The sequence below is a fragment of the Pongo abelii genome, chromosome 2 (genome assembly GCF_028885655.2).
Source record: "Pongo abelii isolate AG06213 chromosome 2, NHGRI_mPonAbe1-v2.0_pri, whole genome shotgun sequence".
NCBI lineage: Eukaryota > Metazoa > Chordata > Mammalia > Primates > Hominidae > Pongo > Pongo abelii.
Window position 1 is genome coordinate 106613631 of NC_085928.1, and position 19037 is coordinate 106632667.

At 49.5% G+C, this 19037-nt stretch overlaps 1 protein-coding gene across 10 annotated transcripts in view; it reads right to left on the reverse strand.

Annotated features, from left to right (window-relative positions):
- DHX30 (DExH-box helicase 30) overlaps nucleotides 1-19037 on the reverse strand; it is a 75838-nt gene that overhangs the window by 7193 nt on the left and 49608 nt on the right. For 8 of the 10 annotated variants that reach the window (XM_063721529.1, XM_054550226.2, XM_063721530.1 and 5 more), the window contains 4 exons: nucleotides 15340-15470; nucleotides 13636-13746; nucleotides 1817-2118; nucleotides 1256-1376 (listed from right to left, as the gene is read on the reverse strand). In XM_063721529.1, the coding sequence (XP_063577599.1) occupies nucleotides 1256-1376; nucleotides 1817-2118; nucleotides 13636-13746; nucleotides 15340-15470 (665 nt within the window). The other 2 variants (XM_054550222.2, XM_054550228.2) reach the window with 2 other exon arrangements.

The following is a 19037-nucleotide window of genomic DNA, read 5'->3' on the forward strand; positions in this document are numbered from 1 at the left end:
AGGTGCCAGGCGTGAGCCATGCTAGAGGTGTTGCTGCATAGCCAGGAGCAGACCCATGGGCTCAGGCACCCTAGTCCCAGGCTCGCTTCTCTTGCTATACCTCGACTTCCACTGCAGAAGACAGTGCTTGGGCAATGCCACCACCTGCCCTCCTAGCCCACTGTCATCTCAGCAACGTCGTGGCAGCTGTGGGTTGAAGCTGTCAGCATGAGCTAAAAACCGGGCGCATCCTGCGGGAGCAAAAAGGCCCTGCACCTGGACAGAAGCTCTGCTTAACTGTTGTACTTAGGCGAGTTAAGGAAACGCCACACTTTGAGACGAATTAAGAGTCCTTTATTAAGCCGGCGGCCAAAGAGACAGCTAATGCTCAAAATTCTTTCGGCCACGAGGAAGGGGCTCGATTAACTTTTATACTTGGGTTTAGGAAGGGGAGGGGGACTTAAATGTAATAATTCTACAGAAGTAACAACATGCAAGAATCAAAAGAATCAAAATGGTTACAGAGTGATAAACAACTTAAAAGACAAATGGTTACAAGAAGAGCAATGGTACCAGGTGCAAGGTTCTAAATCTTTCATTATAATTAGATATAGGGTCTATGCCGGACACGAACTCAAGGTTTTATGTTGTTATCTCTTGGAGAAAATTCCTGGGAACTTCATACATTGTTGGTGTTAGTACCTTATCAGTTAATTGGGCTCCTTTGAAATGCTGAGGATCTGTTTACCCAGGCCAACTCCTTATGAAAGGGGGTTGGGTGAAGAGCCCTTAGTGTCTTGTAAATTAAGGGGTCAACTGGAGTTTGTCCGGCTTTCTTAGCTAGAGAGTCTTATTTACACGAGAAGCAAGGCTAGGTGATTAAAGAGACAAGCAGGACAAAATTCAAAGTAACAAGTTAAAGTAAAAACAAGGTTAGGCGTTTCATAACCAAAGCCCCTTCGCCTGGTAGCAAGAGAGAAATTCACACCTCACCAAGACCCACACCTCTAACCCCTCCCCACTGACAATCCACCGCCCAGAAGAGGTATGGGTCTTCTGCCCTTGCAGCCCCCAAGCCCACTCCCTGTGCTGCTGAGACTTGACCTCCATTCTATCACACCTGCTGCTTTTCCTCCCAAGCCAGAGTTCCTCCACCTGGCCTAGGTTTGGGCTGGAGGAACACACCCCCTCAGCCCTCTCTAAACCTGCCTTTAGGGAACACCAGACATGACCAAGTAAACGGCCCCCACACACACTTCTAGGAGACCCAACTCACCTTAGCTGTGGAGGATGACGTTGCAATCTGAATCACCTTGGCCAGAAGGTTCTTGGGAAGTGGAAACTGGGTCAGAGCCCTAATGGCACTGTCGTCATCTGTCATCTCAAAGGAACTCCCCCTGGGAGGACCAAAAGTTTAACTGAAAGAATTCTCTCTCTTCCTGGACCAACTTCCCTGAGGCTCTGCAATGTAGGGGTGAGGATGCTGCGCTGCAGCAGGGAGCCAGAAGGCCAGAAGGCATGAAATGGATGGGAAACCGGGCGTCTCTGCTCCTCCCACAGCCACACTGCATGGGGACTGCTCCCTCCATTCCCTCACACAGATAAGACAGCAGAGAGCAGGGGCTCCGTGCTGCTGGTCTGCAAAAGCCCAGCCACATAGAAGACCACAGCTGGCTGTCCCCCAAGAATGGGCAGACACACACTGAGTGACGGGGCACACAGGCTGAAATGTGAGGCAGGGGCGCTCCCATCTCAGAGAAAGCTAGCAGAGAACATTCACCCATCCCCGTGTCAAGGCACAGCCAGCCTCCGCTGCATCCCCATCCCCCATCTGTACCTTGAGTCCCTGAGTGGAGTATGGGAATCCTGCTGGGTCATGGACAAGAAGTCGGTAACATCTATGGTCCCTTCTTCTAGCTCTTCCTCCTCATCCTCCTCTTCTTCCCGGCCTAAAGAGCGGGATAGGCCCCCAGGTCCCCCTGGTCGAATGCTCTCCGGATTCAGCTGCCGCCAGGAAGTAGGGGGCATGGTGGGTTCCGGACGCCACCAGCTGTCGGCAGGGGAGCCAAAGCGATCAGCTAGCACTCGGTATTTGGCTGCGTCAAACAACTCATTCCGGGGACCCAGCAGACCCCAACCCTGGAGGGGAAAAGGGACGTTTTAAGGATTCATACCATCTTTACACCTCAGTCGGCCTGGCCCGTGTCCAGCTACACCGTTAAGTCCCTTGTGTTGTGGAGCCATAGTTTTTCATCTGTTTACCCACTTCAGCCCCTAGTCCAGAACTGGGCATGGACCACTGAAAGATGCCTAGCTTTGATGCAAACAAATAACCCCATATGGCAATGGGTGAGCAGAAGATACTGTTTGTTTTTTGTTTTTTTGACACAGGGTCTCACTCTGTCACCCAGACTGGAGTGCAGTGGCACAATCACGGCTCACTACAACCTCTGCCTCCTGGACTCAGGTGACCCTCCCACCTCAACCTCCAAAGTAACTGGGACTAAAGGCATGCACCACCACGCCCAGCGAATTTTTGTAGCAACAGGGCTTCACCATGTTGCCCAGGATGGTCTTGAACTCCTGGACCCAAGTGATCCGCCCGCCTTGGCCTCCCAAAGTGCTAGGATTACAGGTGTGAGCCACCGCACCGAGCCCAAGAAGATACATTCACATATAGGAAGCTTCAGTAAATACAGCAATTAAAAAGTACGTAGGGCCGGGTACGGTGGCTCACACCTGTAATCCCAGCACTTTGGGAGGCCGAGACGGGCGGATCATGACGTCAGGAGATCGAGACCAAACTGGCCAACACGGTGAAACCCCGTCTCTACTAAAAATACAAAAAAAATTAGCCAGGAGTGGTGGCAAGTGCCTGTAGTCCCAGCTACTTGGGAGGCTGAGGCAGGAGAATGGCGTGAACCCGGGAGACAGAGCTTGCAGTGAGCCAAGATCATGGCACTGCACTCCAGCCTGGGCGACAGAGCAAGACTCCGTCTCAAAAAAAAAAAAGAAAAGAAAAAAAAAAATATGTAGCCGGACGGGCACAATGGCTCACACCTGTAATCCCAGCACTCTGGGAGGCCCAGGCAGTTGGATTACTCGAGGTCAGGAGTTGGAGACCAGCCTGGCCAACATGGCAAAACCCCATCCTACTAAAAATACAAAAATTAGCCGGGTGTGGTGGTGGGCACCTGTAATCTCAGCTACTCAGGGGGCTGAGACAGGAGAATCGCTTGAACCCAGGAGGCAGTGGTTGCAGTGAGCTGAGATGGTGCTGCTGCACTCCAGCCTGGGCAATACAGACTCCACAAAAAAACAAACAAACAAACAAAAAACCTATGTAGCCCACACCATGAAACAGATATAACTTCTGTTATAAGAAGTTATATATAAGAATATAAGAATCCTGAAGGCTGGGCACGGTGGCTCATGCATGTAATCCCAGCACTTTGGGAGGCCGAGGTGGACGGATCACCTGAGGTCAGGAGTTTGAGACCAGACTGACCAATATGGAGAAACCCCATCTCTACTAAAAACACAAAATTAGCCGGGCATGGTGGTGCATGCCTGTAATTCCAGCTACTCGGGAGGCTGAGGCAGGAGAATCGCTTGAACCCGGGAGGCAGAGGCTGCGGTGAGCTGAGATCGCACCATTGTACTCCAGCCTGGGCAACAAGAGCGAACCTCCGGCGAAACTCCGTCTCAAAAAAAAAAAAAGAGAGAATATAAGAATCCTATATTAGGAATACATTCTAGAGAAATAACTTGAAATGTTAAAGCTATTTATACAAAAATATGATTTTAAATGTGTTACAGCTTCATGCTTTTCTACAGAAAATATAAATTAAACATTGCCTAAGTCTCTAGCATGTACACAGCAACATGTTGGCCACCTAAGCATCATCAGGAGAGACAAGACCTGGTCCTTGCCCTCAAGCAGTTCGGAATATAAGAGGCAGTTAGCCAGGGGTGGTGGTATGTGCCTGTAGTCCCAGAGACTTGGGAGGCTGAGGCAAGAGGATCACTTGAGGCCTACAGATCGAGGCTGCAGTGAGCCATGATTACACCACTGAACTCCAGCCTGGGTAACAGAGCAAGACCCTATCTCCAAAAACAAACAAAAAAGGAATCTAAGCAGCAGAAGAGAAATGCAGATGGCCAGGGTCTAAGGAACAAAGACGTGAGTGAGATGAGTGAGCAGCTGGGAGAACAGGAGCAAATGCGAAGAAAACATAGGTTGCAGGAGCTGCCACTGGGAGTGGTGAAGGCGACAAAGTCTGAGGGACAGCAAGAACAAGGCCTGTCAGGTGAACGTCAGGGCCATGTGACAGCAGACAGCAGGGGCCACGGGCCAGGAACCTCTCTACGGTGAGCTTTCAGTCCCACCCGACTCATGACAAGCTGGAGAGTGACCATGGCCTGCCTTTGTAAAACTTTCTTGGGTTTTTGAGATAATTAAATTTAATTTTTAAAATTCTATTCACAACAGTAACAAAAACCATCACCTACCTAAGGTGAACTAAGGTGAGTCAGAAAGGTATAGACTAAGCACACAACTTGGCAAAGGGATGTAAATCCATGGAGATATACGTTCCTGGATGATAGAACTTTTATGTGTGAGGAGACAAAAACCTCTTAAATTAATCCATAAATTGAATACAATTCCAATCAAAGTCTGCAGAGGCTTCTTATTAAGCATTTGACAAACCAATTCTAAAGTTTGTCTATTAAGAATAGACACATGAAAACAGCAGGATTATGGGACAGACGATGGGGCCAAGGTATGCCACACACACATCCGCGAACCCTTGGGGCATGGCCCGATCCAAGGCTCAGCTGCCACACTTTTGCGTCACTGCCTCGCTTCTCACAAGAACGCCTCTGGTTCCACAAAGCGGCAATACAAGCATCCCTCCTTGGCCTGGTTTCCCCAGCAGGACAGCACCGTTCTCCCCCTGCCTTTGCAACCACTCTTTCACTAGACCAGAGGATCTCATCCCCACAGGCTCACTGCTGGTCCTGGCCATGCTCCCACACCGGTCCTGAGCTGTACCAACATCCATTAGCCACTGTTCTCGCCATAACCTAGGCACCAGCCCATTGCTCGTCCACAGCTCCCCCTGCTGGCGCATGCTGCTCCTCCAACCCATTCTTCCCCCCGCCTCCTCAACTGTCCAGGCGCTGTCCGTTCAACTTCTCTAATACATTTTTGTTGTTGTTCCTTTTTAGAGACAGAGTCTCGCTCTGTCACCCAGGCTGGAGTGCAATGGCATTATCTCAGCTCACTGCAACCTCTGCCTGCCAGGTTCAAGAGATTCTCCTGCCTCAGCTTCCTGTGTAGCTGGGATTACAGGCGCGCGCCACCACACCCGGCTAATTTTTGTATTTTTAGTAGAGATGGGGTTTCACCATGTTGGCCAGGCTGGTCTCGAGCTCCTGACCTTGTGATCCACCCACCTCGGCCTCCCAAAGTGCTAGGATTATAGGCATGAGCCCTCATGCCTGGCCCTCTAATACCGTTGAAGAAACCTCCTCCACTGCTGCCGCTGGTGTTCTCTTCCATCCAGTGTCCCTGTCTCTGGTCTTGCCAAAAACTACTGCTGTCAGTGATTTTTCCTAAAGGCAAACTTGGCTGTGTCATTCTATCAATCACCACTAGTCAGAAGCCCCAGCAGCCGCAGGTTCAAATCATTCTGCCCTGTGACAGCGAAGGCCCTGGAGTTCTAGCTCCTCCCTGCCCGTCTACCCCATGGCCCGGCAGGCAGACCCACATTCATTCTCATTCCCCACAGCCACGCATATTCACCCGGGCTCTAAGCCACAGTGGCCTGAGTCTGGAGTGCCTTGCTCCAGCCCTCGGCCCTGGCAAGGACCATTCTTCAAGAATAAGCCTCTTCTATTTAGGAGGCTGGGGTGCATTTATGTCCTCCCGTGGACACCTTCTTCTTGGCTGTGGCTGCTGACTCAGTTCCCCTTTGCGCTGCCAGCACGTCTCACCAAGCCTGCGGGCAATGCGGAAAAAGACATCTGGTTTGGGGGGAAAGGGAAACGCTGAAGAACTGGGAGTACAGCTATTAGAGAATAAAAGGCTGAGTTCTAGAATAAAAAACAACTCCTATAACCACAACAAGATCTCATCTCACACCCGTTAGGATCGCTATGATCAAAAAAACAAAAACAACTAGGCTGGGCACGGTGGCTCACACCTGTAATCCCAGCACTTTGGGAGGCGGGCAGATCGCGAGGTCAGGAGTTCAAGACCAGTCTGGCCAGTATGGTGAAACCCTGTCTCTACTAAAGATACAAAACTTAGCCGGGCATGGTGGTGCGCACCTGTAGTCCCAAGCTACTCGGGAGGCTGAGGCAGGAAAATCGCTTAAACCAAGGAGGTGAAGGTTGCAGTGAGCCGAGATTGTGCCACCGCACTCTAGCCTGGGCGACAGAGCAAGACACCATCTCAAAACAAAACAAAACAAAACAAAAACTATACACATAGACGGGGAAGAGAAAAACAGATGGAGAAAAATGTGATAATGACCTGCTTCAGACAGGCTGGGATGGCCGGGCACAGTAGCTCATGTCTATAATCCCAACACTTTGGGAGGCAGAGGCAGGCGGATCACCTAAGGTCAGGAGTTTGAGACCAGCCTGGCCAACATGGTAAAACCTCATCTCTACTAGAAATACAAAAATCGGCCAGGCATGGTGGCGGGCACCTGTAATCCCAGTTATGAGGGAGGCTGAGGCAGGAGAATCACTTGAATCCGAGAGGCAGACAGAGGTTACAGTGAGCCAAGATCACGTCATTGCACCACTGCACTCCAGCCTGGGCGAAAGAGAAAGACTCCATCTCAAAAAACAAAAGTCTGAGTTTAAAGTGCCTTCAAACATCCAGCCAGCCAGTCAGCCAGGCAGAGAAGGATGTCAGCTTCAGCATAATTGCTATTTTGGGCAGGGTAATTCTTTGCTATAGGGGGCTGTCCTGTGTACTGTAAGCTGGGAAGCAGCATTCCTGGCCTTGATCTTACAGCTGCCAGTAGCACTCCTCCACCTGTGTCCAACGAAAATCCCTACAGACATTGCCAAATGGCCCCTGGCCACTCTCAGCACTTTTTTTCAACATAGTACTAAAAGTACTAGAAAAAGCAGGCAGACAGGAAAAAAAGGCATCCAAACTGGAAAGAAAGAAGTAAAATTATCCCTGCTTACAAATGACATATCTTATATATAGAAAACCCAAAAGAGAGCCAGGCACAGTGGCTCACGCCTGTAATCCCAGAACTTTGGGAGGCCGAGGCAGGTGGACCACCTGAGGTCAGGAGTTCGAGACCAGCCTAGCCAACATGGTGAAATCCCATCTCTACTAAAAGTACAAAAAAATTGGCCGGGCACAGTGGCTCACACCTGTAATCCCAGCACTATGGGAAGCCGAGGCAGGCAGATCACCTGAGGTCAGGAGTTCGAGACCAGCCTGACCAACATGCAGAAACCCCATCTCTAATAAAAATACAAAATTCCGGGCGTGGTGGCACATGCCTGTAATCCCAGCTACTCGGGAGGCTGAGGCAGAACTGTTTGAACCCAGGAGACGGAGGATGCGGTGAGCTGAGATTGCGCCACTGCACTCCAGCCTGGGCAACGAGAGCGAACCTCCATCTCAAAAAAAAAAACAAAAATTAGCCAGGCATGATGGCACACACCTGTAATCCCAGGCACTCGGGAGGCTGAGGCAGGAGAACTGCTTGAACCCAGGAGGCAGAGGCTGCAGTGAGCCGAGATCACGCTGCTGCACTCTAGCCTGGGCAACAGAGCAAGACTCCATCTCAAAAAATAAAAAATAAAATAAAAAAGAAGTTCCTCAAAAAATTAAAAATAAAACTACCATATGGTCCAGCAACATCTGCTCTGGGTATATACCCAAAGGGAATGAAATCATCAGCTCATAGGGATGTCTGCACTCCCATGTTAACTGCAGCATTATTCACAACAGTCAAGATACGGAAACAACCTAAGCATCTATCAAAGGATGAATGGTACATATACACAACAGGATATTATTCAGCCTTTAAAGAAGAGGAGATCCGGCCAGGTGAGTGGCTCATGCCTGTAATCCCAGCACTTTGGGAGGCTGAGACAGGTGGATTGCTTGAGCTCAGGAGTTCAAGACCAGTCTGGGCAACACTGGAAGACCCCATCTCTACAAAATTAGCTGGGTGTGGTGGCGCACGCCTGCAGTCTCAGTTACTCCAGAGGTTGAGGTGGGAGGATCTCTTGAGCCCAGGAGATGGAGTCTGCAGTGAGCCATGATCGCACCACTGCATTCCAGCCTAGGCCACAGAGCAAGACCCTGTCTCAAAATAAATAAATAAAAGTAAAAACATGGATAAACCTGGAAGACATGCTAAGTAAGCCAGACACAAAGAAAATACCACGTGGGCCGGGAGCAGTGGCTCACACCTGTAATCCCAGTACTTCGAGAGGCCAAGGAGGGCAGATCACTTGAGGTCAGGAGTTCAAGACCAGCCTGGCCACCATGGCGAAACCCATCTCTACAAAAAATACAAAAATTAGCTGGGCATGGTGGCACATGCCTGTAGTCCCAGCTACTTGGGAGGCTGAGACATGAGAATTGCTTGGACCTAGGAGGGGGAGGTTGCAGTGAGCCAAGATCGCGCCACTGCACTCTAGCCTGGGCAATAGGCCAAGACTCGGTCTCAAAAACAAAATAAAACGAAAATACCACATGATCTCACATGTGGAATCTAAAATAAGCTGAATACACAGAAACAGAGTGGACCTGGTAGTTACCATGGGCAGGAAGAAAAGAGAAATGGGGAGATGTAGGTCCAAGGATGTAAAGTTACATATATATAAAGAAGAGTAAGTCTAAAGATCTAATGTACACCATAAGGACTATAATTAATAATATTGTATTATAAACTGGAAATTTGCTAAGAGAATACATTTTTTTTCTTTTTTGGAGATGGAGTTTTGCTCTTGTTGCCCAGGCTGGAGTGCAGTGGTGTGATCTCAGCTCACCGCAACCTCTGCATCCTGGGTTCGACCAATTGATTCTCCTGTCTCAGCCTCCCGAGTAGCTGGGACTACAGGCATGCACCACCACGCCCGGCTAATTTTTGTATTTTTAGTAGTGACAGGGTCTCACCATGTTGGCCAAGCTGGTCTCGAACTCCTGACCTCGTGATCCGCCTGCCTCGGACTCCCAAAGTGCTGGGATTACAGGCATGAGCCAGCGCCCAGCCAAGAGTACATTTTAGGTGCTCTTTTTTTTTTTTTTTTTTTTTTCTTGAGAGAGAGAGAGAGTCCTGCTTTGCTGCCCAGGCTGGAGGTCAGTGGTATGATCTCGACTCACTGCAACCTCTGCCTCCCAGGTTCAAGCAATCCTCCCACCTCAAGCCTCCCAAGTAGCTGGGACTACAGGCAAACACCACCATGCCCTGCTAATTTTTGTATTTTTTATAAAATACAAAAAAGTCTTTTCGCCCTGTTGCCCAGGCTTGTCTCAAACTCCTGGGCTCAAGTGATCCGCCTACTTCAGCCTCCCAAATTGCTGGAATTGCAGGCATGAGCCACCATACCCAGCCTTAGGTGCTCTTACCACAAAAAAAGATAACTATTTGAGGTGATGGATATGTTAATTTGCCTGAGTATAGTATTCATTTCATTCTGTGTTTATGAAAGTGTATGTGAATATGAAACATATTGTACACATTAAATAAAGACAATAAAAAAATAATTATGCCAGGAGCCATGACTCACACCTATAATCCCAGCACTTTGGGAGGCTAAGGTGGGAGGATTACTGGAACCCAGAAGTTCAAGATCAGCCTAGACAACATAGCGGGACACCATCTCTACAGGGAAAAAAAAAAAAGAGGCCAGGCACAGTGGATCACACCTGTAATCCCAGCACTTTGGGAGGCCAAGGCAGGCAGACTGCTTGAGCTTAGGAGTTTGAGACCAGCCTGGCCAACATGGCAAAACCCTGTCTCTACCAAAAATATAAAAACATTAACTGAGCATGGTGGCACACACCTGTAGTCCCAGCTACTTGGGAGGCTGAGGTGGGAGGATCACTTAAGCCCATGAGCCAGAGGTTGCAGTGAGCTGAGACTGCACCACTGTACTCCAGCCTGGACAACAGAGTGAGATCCTGTCTCAAAAAGAAAAAAAAAAGAATTAGATGTTCCATGAGGAACAAAATCATCCATGGTTGAGAATCACTGAGGTAGACCTACCCTATGGGAGATGGATATTTTCGAGACATTAAACACACAGAGAATGGTTGAACCTATAAGAGACAAGATTCTCCATGGAGGAAAGAAAATTAGCTGGGCATGGTTGTGTGTGCCTGTAATCCCAGCTACCTGGGAGCTGAGGCAGGAGCTCTGGAGTTCAAGACCTGCCTAGACAACATAGCTAGACCCCATCTCAATCAATCAATCAAGATGTTTTAGAGGGTGGAAGAGGAAAAGGTACTTGAGAGTGACCTAGAGAGAAAAGAGAAGCAGAGGTCTTCCAGTGGCTGAGGACGAAATGCATGGCAGTGCCAAGGCTACAGAGCACTGTGGGGATACAGAGGTACACAGAGGCCAGGCAGTCAGCGCACACCTGTAATCCCAGCACTTTGGGAGGCCGAGGCAGAAGGATCGCTTCAGCCCAGGAATTAGAGACCAGCCTGGGCAACAGAGTAAGACCCTGTCTCTATTAAAAAAAAAAAAAAGATATTAACTGACTCTCAAGTTAACATAAAATGGATCATTTTATCAGCCCCTCCAGATATAACCATTCATTAAGAATAGTTCAAGGTTCAACAATAAGGAAAATGCCAAGACGATGAGAGAGAGGAATAAAAAAAAAAGAAAAAGAAAAAGGAAAAGGCCTTCAGAGAGAAAACTAAATACCTAAAGTGTGCAACAAGGAAAAGTATTTAGAGTGGTCCACTAAAGCCTTTTTTTTCTATGTTTTAAATTGAGTAAAATACACATAGGCTGGGTGCAGTGGCTCATGCCTGTCATCCTAGCACTTTGGGAGGCTGAGGCGGGAGGATGGCTTGAACCCAGGAGTTCAAAACCAGCCTCAGCAATATAGTAAGACCCCATCTCTATTTAAAAAAAAAAAAAAAAAGTAACTAGAGGACATGAACGAAGATGGCCAAGTCAGCAGAGTGGAGAAAATACAAGCACAGAGAGCTGTTTGCAGTGGATCAGAGCCAAGGGAAAAAATCAGAGCACTGAGTATTTTTGAGGCCTATAGAAAAGAACCAGAAGAGGAAAAATCTGAAAATTAAACAAAAGGGCAAGAGAGGAGATGCAGAAGAGACACAGAAAAGGGCACTATTACAGTTTGGGTATCTGCCCCTCCACATCTCATGCCAAAATGTGATCCCCAGTGACAAAGGTGGGCCTGGCGGGAGGTGTTTGGGTCATGGGGGCAGATCTCTCAGGAACGGCTTGATGCCCTCCCCACAGTAATGAATGAGTTCTTGCCCTGTTAGTTTACACAGGAGCTAGTTGTTTCAAAGACTGTAGCTTCTCTCTTGCTGTGGGACACACCAGCTCCCCTTCCCTTCCACCGTGACTTCCTGAGGCCTCACCAGAAGTCAAGCAGATGCTGGCACCAGGCTTCTTGTACAGTCTGCGGAACTGTCAGACAAATAAACCCCCTTTTTTTCTTTAATACATTACCCAGTCTCATGTATTCCTTTATAGCAATGGACCATTACAGGAACAGAGAAAAGAGATGGGTACTATGGGGGCCCAGAATAGCAACAGGGACCTTCCTCTTCAAATGCAGGAAAGAGAAGGAACAGTAAAATCCTGGAGACCATGAGTAGAAGAGAAGCTGAGGGAATACACATCCTGTGGCTTTTTCTTGTCAGAGCAGAGATGAAGACTTAGGAACCTGGCCGGGTGCGGTGGTTCACACCTGTAATCCCAGCACTTTGCGAGGCTGAGGTGGGAGGATTGCTTGAGACCAGGAGTTTGAGACCAGCCTGGGCAACATGGAAAAATCCCATCTCTACAAAAAATACAAAAACATTAGCCAGGCATGGTGGCGAGGCCTGCAGTCCCAGCTACTGGGGAGGCTGAGGTGGGAGGATGGCTTGAGCCTGGGAGATCGAGGTTGCAGTGAGCCATGATCACGCCACTGCACTCCAGTCTGGGCAACAGAGCAAGACCCTGTCTCAAAAAAAATTAGAGCCAGGCACGGTGCCGCATGTCTGTAAACCCAGCACTTTGGGAGGTGGAGGCAGGAGGATTGTTTGAGGCCAGGAGTTAGAGACCAGCCTGAGCAACATAGTGAGACCTCGTCTCTACTAAAAATGAAAAAAATTATTATTATTTTTTTTGTGACGGAGTCTCATCCTGTTGCCCAGGCTGGAGTGCAATGGTGTGATCTCGGCTCACTGCAACCTCCACCTCCCAGGTTCAAATGATTCTCCTGCCTCAGCCTCCCGAGTAGCTGGGATTACAGGTGCCCGCCACCATGCCCACCTAATTTTTGTATTTTTAGTAGAGACAGGATTTCACCATGTTGGTCAGGCTGGTCTTGAGCTCCTGACCTCGTGATCTGCCCACCTCGGCCTCCCAAAGTGCTGGGAATACAGGCGTGAGCCACCGTGCCCGGCCTAAAAATGAAAATATTTTTAAAAATTAAAAAAAAAGTTAGCCAGGCGTGGTGGCTCATGCCTGTAATCCCAGCACTTTCGGAGGCCAAGGTAGGCAGATCACGAAGTCAGGAGATTGAGACCATCCTGGCTAACAAGGTGAAACCCCATCTCTACTAAAAATACAAAAATTAGCCGGGCATGGTGGCGGGTGCCTGTAGTCCTAGCTACTTGGGAGGCTGAGGCAGGAGAATGGCGTGAACCCGGGAGGCGGAGCTTGCAGTGAGCTGAGATCGCGCCACTGCTCTCCAGCCCAGGCAACAGAGCGAGACTCCGTCTCAAACAAAAATTTAAAAAAATTTAAAAATTAAAAAAAGTAAGACAGGACTACATTGCTATAGAGAAAAACCTACATGAAATGATGAGAAAAGAAAAACAGAAACCAACATGGAAATATATCCATCACGCTGTGTGTCGGAAGTTTTTCATAAAGTAGTTCCTCTCTGTAGTTTTTAAAACCACAGAAAATAGGCCGGGCGGTTTTTAAAACCACAGAAAATAGATTACGAGCTCAAGCCTGTAATCCCAACACTTTGAGAGGCCTAGGCAGGTGGATCACTTGAGGTCAGGAGTTCAAGACCAGTCTGGCCAACAGGGTGAAACCCCCTCTCTACTAAAAATACAAATATTAGCCAGGTGTGGTGGTGGCCACCTGTAATCCCAGCTACTCAGGAGGCTGAGGCAGGAGAATCACTTGAACCCTGGAAGTGGAGGTTGCAGTGAGCCAAGATCGCATCACTGCACTCCAGCCTGGGCAACAGAGTGAAACTCTGACTCAAAGGAAAAAAAAAAATATATATATATATATCTCATTGGCTGAACAGTAAGAAAGGAATCAGGAAGTGGGAAGGGCTCAGGACAGGTGAGTGGTAGAACAATGGGCCAACCTCTACCAATAAAAACAAAGGGCAAGGAGTTTCCCAGGAGGAAGGTCTGAGTGGCTTTCACTGAGGGAGGGTCACCTTGAACAGCTGGCAGGCCGCAGCTGCAGCCTGCCGCTCAGCATCAATCTTCTTGCTGCCATAGCCTTCTACCTCCACGCTCTTGGGCCACTTTATGTGCAGTGTGACTTTCTGGGGAAGAGAAGAGAGAAATCAGAGGTCTTGCCACTCCAGACTACAGAGTTGTTGCAAATTACATGGAGAATAAACAGTGGTAGACCTCACAGCAGCAGACCTCACAGCAGCAATGTGCTTAGGTTCAGAGTTGAGAACAGAGGACAGAACCCCAATTCCATCATTAACTCCTTATAAGGCTCTAACTGTCTCACTGTGAAACCATCTGTTCTACCCCAAGTTGTTTTGCTTCTTCAAGGTGCCATGTTCTAGCCAGAGGCCAAGCTGGGATCCAACTTCATCTTTTTTTTTTTTTTTTTTTTCTTGAGACAGAGTCTTGCACTGTCGCCCAGGCTGGAGTGCAGTGGCACGATCTCGGCTCACTGCAAGCTCTGCCTCCCGGGTTCACACCATTCTCCTGCCTCAGCCTCCCAAGTAGTTGGGACTACAGGCGCCCGCCACCACACCCAGCTAATTTTTTGTACTTTTAGTAGAGATGGGGTTTCACCATGTTAGCCAGGATGGTCTCGATCTCCTGACCTCGTGATCCGCCCGCCTCGGCCTCCCAAAGTGCTGGAATTACAGGCATGAGCCACCGCGCCTGGCCTCATCTTTTTTTTTTTTGTGGGGTACAGGATCTCATGCTGTTGCCCAGGCTGGAGTGCAGTTGCGCGATCACAGCTCACTGCAGCCTCAACCTTCTGGGCTCAAGCAATCCCCTCATCTCAGCTTCCCTAGTAGCTGGGACTACAGGCCTGCACCACAATGCCTGAGTAACTTTTTCATTTTTTGTAGAAATGGGGTCTCAGTATGTTGCCCAGGCTGGTCCCAAACCCCTGGGCTCAAGGGATCCTCCCTACTCCGCCTCCTAAAGTGCTGGGATTACAGGCATGAACCACTACAACCAGGCCCCATCTTTATCTTTAAAAATCATCCAGACTGAGAGCAGTGGTGGCTCCCAGCATTTTGGGAGGCTAAGGAGGGAGGATCCCTTGAACCAAGGGGTTTGAGACCACCCTGAGCAACATAGCAAGAACCCGTCTCTACAAAAAATACGAAAAAATTAGCCGAGTGTGGTGGCACCTGTCTGTAATCCCAGCTACTATGGAGGCTGAGGCGGGAGGATCACTTGATCCCAGGAGTTTGAGGTTACTGTGAGTTATGATTGCGCCACTGCACTCCAGCCTGGGTGACAGAGAGACTCTGACTCTGTCTCTACAAAAATAAATAAAATAAATGTTAAAAAATCATCCAGAATGGTTTACCGGCATGCTTCTATGGTTCCAGAATCTATAAGACTCTAAGGGCAAGAATTATCATCAACTCTAACCCTCTGCAGTCCGTAGTCGATGGGGGCAAAAACCAAGGATCCGTATAGGCGCCTGTCTTAGATAAGATGGCACCTCATTTGCCCTGTGTTCCCCTTCCCTAAACCAGCCATGTGTATTCTGGCTCTTCTTCAAACCTAGCTTTGCTCTGAGTCTCTGCTGACCATTTTAATTCAGGAAACCCATTCTATGGCCTCCTTGACAAACAAACCTAAGAGAGAAAGGACAAACAGCCTCCTTTCTGAGTCATACCAATGTTTTTCCTTGCCACCAGCAGAGTTACCTTTTTCTTCGGTCCATTTGTGTGCACGTAGACTAGTTTGTCTTTTGCATGTGAGATGCCGAGGGCTCTTCCAATCACACTGTTGAGAAGATTTTTGGGCTGTGGGAACTCTTTTAATAGGTCCCTAGAAGCTAAGAAAATAAGAACAAAAGCATTACAGTTGTTCTTTTTCTTTTAAAAACTCCATGGGGTGTGTATCAGGGCAACCCTGGGCTGGATTCTGAGGATGTTGGCTCATGACCCCAAACCACCCAGGAGCATCTTGGAAAAGAAAAGAGGAATGACTTCAGGGTTTACAGGGAAGAGTGGGGCCAGACCCACTTGAATAACCATCTCCTGAAGAAGGGCCAGTGACCCACACACCACAGAAGGGATCCTACCAGCATCCTCTTCCCCACCCAACCTCCTGATTTCATACATCACCTACAAAAGCCTGGTTGGTCAATAAACCCCCCTAGTCTGATGTCTGAAAGAAGACACTAAACAAACAAGCAAGCAAAAAATACAAAAACAAAAATCCACCACACACACAAACTGGAGATCAAGACAATGCAAGGCTCTTCCTAAAATAAGACACACACAAGAGAGATCTGGCCCCATGTATCTCAAGTGATGAGATCCAGATGCTGAATACCAGGCCCCAGCTCTCAACCGTATCTAAGCACACTGCAAAAGACTCCCACAGAACGAAACTATGTGTGGGGACTGATTAAAGACCTCTACATCTGGCTGGGCGTGGTGGCTCATGCCTGTAATCCCAGCACTTTGGGAGGCCAAAGCGGGTGGATCACAAGGTCAGGAGTTCGACAACCTGGCCAACATAGTGAAACCTCGTCTCTACTAAAAATACAAAAAATTAGCCAGGCCTGGTGGCAGGCGCCTATAGTTCCAGCTACTTGGGAGGCTGAAGCAGGAGAATCGCTTGAACCTGGGAGGCGGAGGTTGTAGTGAGGCAAGATCGCGCCACTGCACTCCAGCCTTGGCAACAAGAGTGAAACTCCATCTCAAAAAAAAAAAAAGGAAACCTCTACATCTGAGCAGGCATGAATTACTCCTCCCCCAAGTTCTCTGGAATCAAGGGGAAAATCGATGCATCAGATACCATGAGAGGTACCTCGCTTCTTTTCACTTGTTTTTTGGATTAATCCCAGAGCAGAAAGGGAAGAGATATCTACCTAGGGTAAGCTTGTACCAGACACAAGGCTTAACCAGGTCATGAAGAGGTCTGCTAGGAACATGGGGGGCCATATCATTCTCCACTGTAGCCTCTGGCAGCTCCAAAAGGAGCTGTATATATGCACATGTGCACCTGCGTGTACACTGATCACCTGGGGAGCTTTTTCACCGCATGGACATCCAGCTCCCCACAGGGGACCTGAGAATGGGAGCGATGTTGGAGGCGACTCTATATTTTCAAAAAGTGCTTCCAAGCGTTCTGATGTAACTCTGCTGCCTGGTTTGAGACTGTTTCCTTGGGACAGACTCCTGTGTCAAGTGGCCAGGACGGAGGACACCTGATCCTGTCTCCCTCTAAGCGGTAACTTGTAAAGCAACTAAGAGTCAAGCAGTTAAGAAACCATATCTAAGTGGACTTGGCCGGGGGAGGCGGGGGGGTTGGTCACAAAGGGACCCAACTTCGAGTAGCCCATTACACCCACTGGTTTAACAATAGAGCTGCACTGAGACCACCACCCCGCCCCCACCTTCAGCTCGATAAGGTTGGTGGAGGCTGGCGCTCTCTACCCATCCTTAATGCTTTCAACAGTTTTATTCTCTGCACTATTTGGGAGGCACAAAGCTGGAATCCACCAGAGCAGTCATTCTGTCTCTATTTGAGATCCTGATGTCCCAGAAGTTATTTTGGGCTATTTCTCACACTGGTGAGGGCATGCTTGTCGCTAGAAGCTCTAGCCCTTGGCCACTCATCCTGGCAGGAGTTGGACTTTTACTCGTTTTCCCCACTCCCTCGAGGTCTCGCACCTCTTACCTATTCTTGCCGGGAGCAGGTACTCTAAGAGTCCATTCGAGCCTGTGCCACGCTAAGCTTCACAAACAGGAAGGCCGCTGCCCGCCGACGGATGGCGAACTTGGCCACTATGGAAGAGAGGACCCCCGGCCGCCAGGCCCGATTTCGGCCCGCGCCCCTAGCTCTGCCATCCCAGGAGTCAAGGGCGCTGCGGACCGCCCTCCCCGCCGATGCCCTCACCGTTCACCAAGCTTCCGTCGCCTTCCCCAGGCCCGCCGGGGGCCATCCCTGACTCGGCCTCGGCGGCCTCCTTGGTGTGGTCGGGGTGGGCGCAGCTTGAAGAGAAGCCGCGCGAGCGACCCTGTCGCCCAGCAGCGCGGGGACCCAGCGGCTGCAGGCGCGGAGAGATGCCGGCGGCCAGCGCCATGAGTCTCCTAGCGGCCGCCATCGTGCTCCCGCCGACCTCGAGGCCTGTGCGCGGCAAGGACCGGACGAAGAGAACGGGAGCGGCCGGCCCGAGCGCCGCGCGCCCCCTGCGGGCTGGGCGGACCCGAGGCCCAAGCCTAGGCGAGGGCATCCGCAGCCCGTCCTCGCTCACGACAGCCCTGGGCCTTCAGTAGGTTGGCTCGGCGCGGCCCTTCAGAGCTCACTCTCCAGCAAATCTAAACCAGCAGTCATGTGGATGGGAGGCAGGAAGATGGAATGAGGCTTTTGGGGGGAAAATAATGCTAGGCCTTAGCTCAATGTCATCTAAGGAAGCAAAGTTAGTTCCCTCTAGGTCCTACCAATTGTTACTAACTACCTCTCACGTGCCTCTGGCAAATTGGCAGCCCCATCTTATTTAATGGCTTACAAAGTAAACCTGGTGAAGATCTGGATCCAGGGCCGGGCGCGGTGGCTCATGCCTGTAATCCCAACACTTTGGGAGGTTGAGGCGGATGGGTCCCTTGAGCCCAGGATTTTGAGACCATTCTGGGCAGCATAGTGAAACCCCAACTCTATTAAAAGTTTAAAAAACGAAAAAGAAAATCTGGAGCCAGGCCAAGGAAGACCTCTTCAACATAAGCAGAAACAGATTTAATCCCCAGGGCTGGAGGGGAAGGTGAAAACACCCAACTTTGGAAACTGCCAAGAATTGAGCTGGTCCAGCGTAAAGTCCAGCAGTGAAAGTGCTGTTCCTCGCCAGGCGCAGTGGCTCACGCCTGTAATCCCAGCACTTTGGGAGGCTGAGACAGGCAGATCACCTGAGGTCAGCAGTTCGAGACCATCCTGGCCAACATGGCGAAACCCCATCTCTACTAAAAATACAAAAATTAGCCGGGCATAGTGTCGCACGCCTGTAATCCAGCTACTCGGGAGGCTGAGGCAGGAGAATCGCTTGAACCCAGGAGGCGGAGGTTGCAGTAAGCCAAGATCACGCCACTGCACTTCAGCCTGGGTGACAGAGCAAGCCTCCATTTCAAAAAAAAAAAAAAAAAAAGGAAAAGAAAATGGTATCTGAAAGCTGAAGGAGACAACAGTCTAGACAGAGAGGCCCCACCTGGACAGCAGGACCCAAGCCCTTTATGGCACTTGAGGAAGCCCTCAGGATAGCACTCTGTTCTGACAGCCATTTGGCATAAGGCTGAAATGCCATGATTTCTTAGATTTGCCTCTAAAGAAACCAAAATGAAGAGCTATACACAAAGCAACACTGGCCATGAGTTAATTGTTGAAGCTGGGTGGCAGGTAC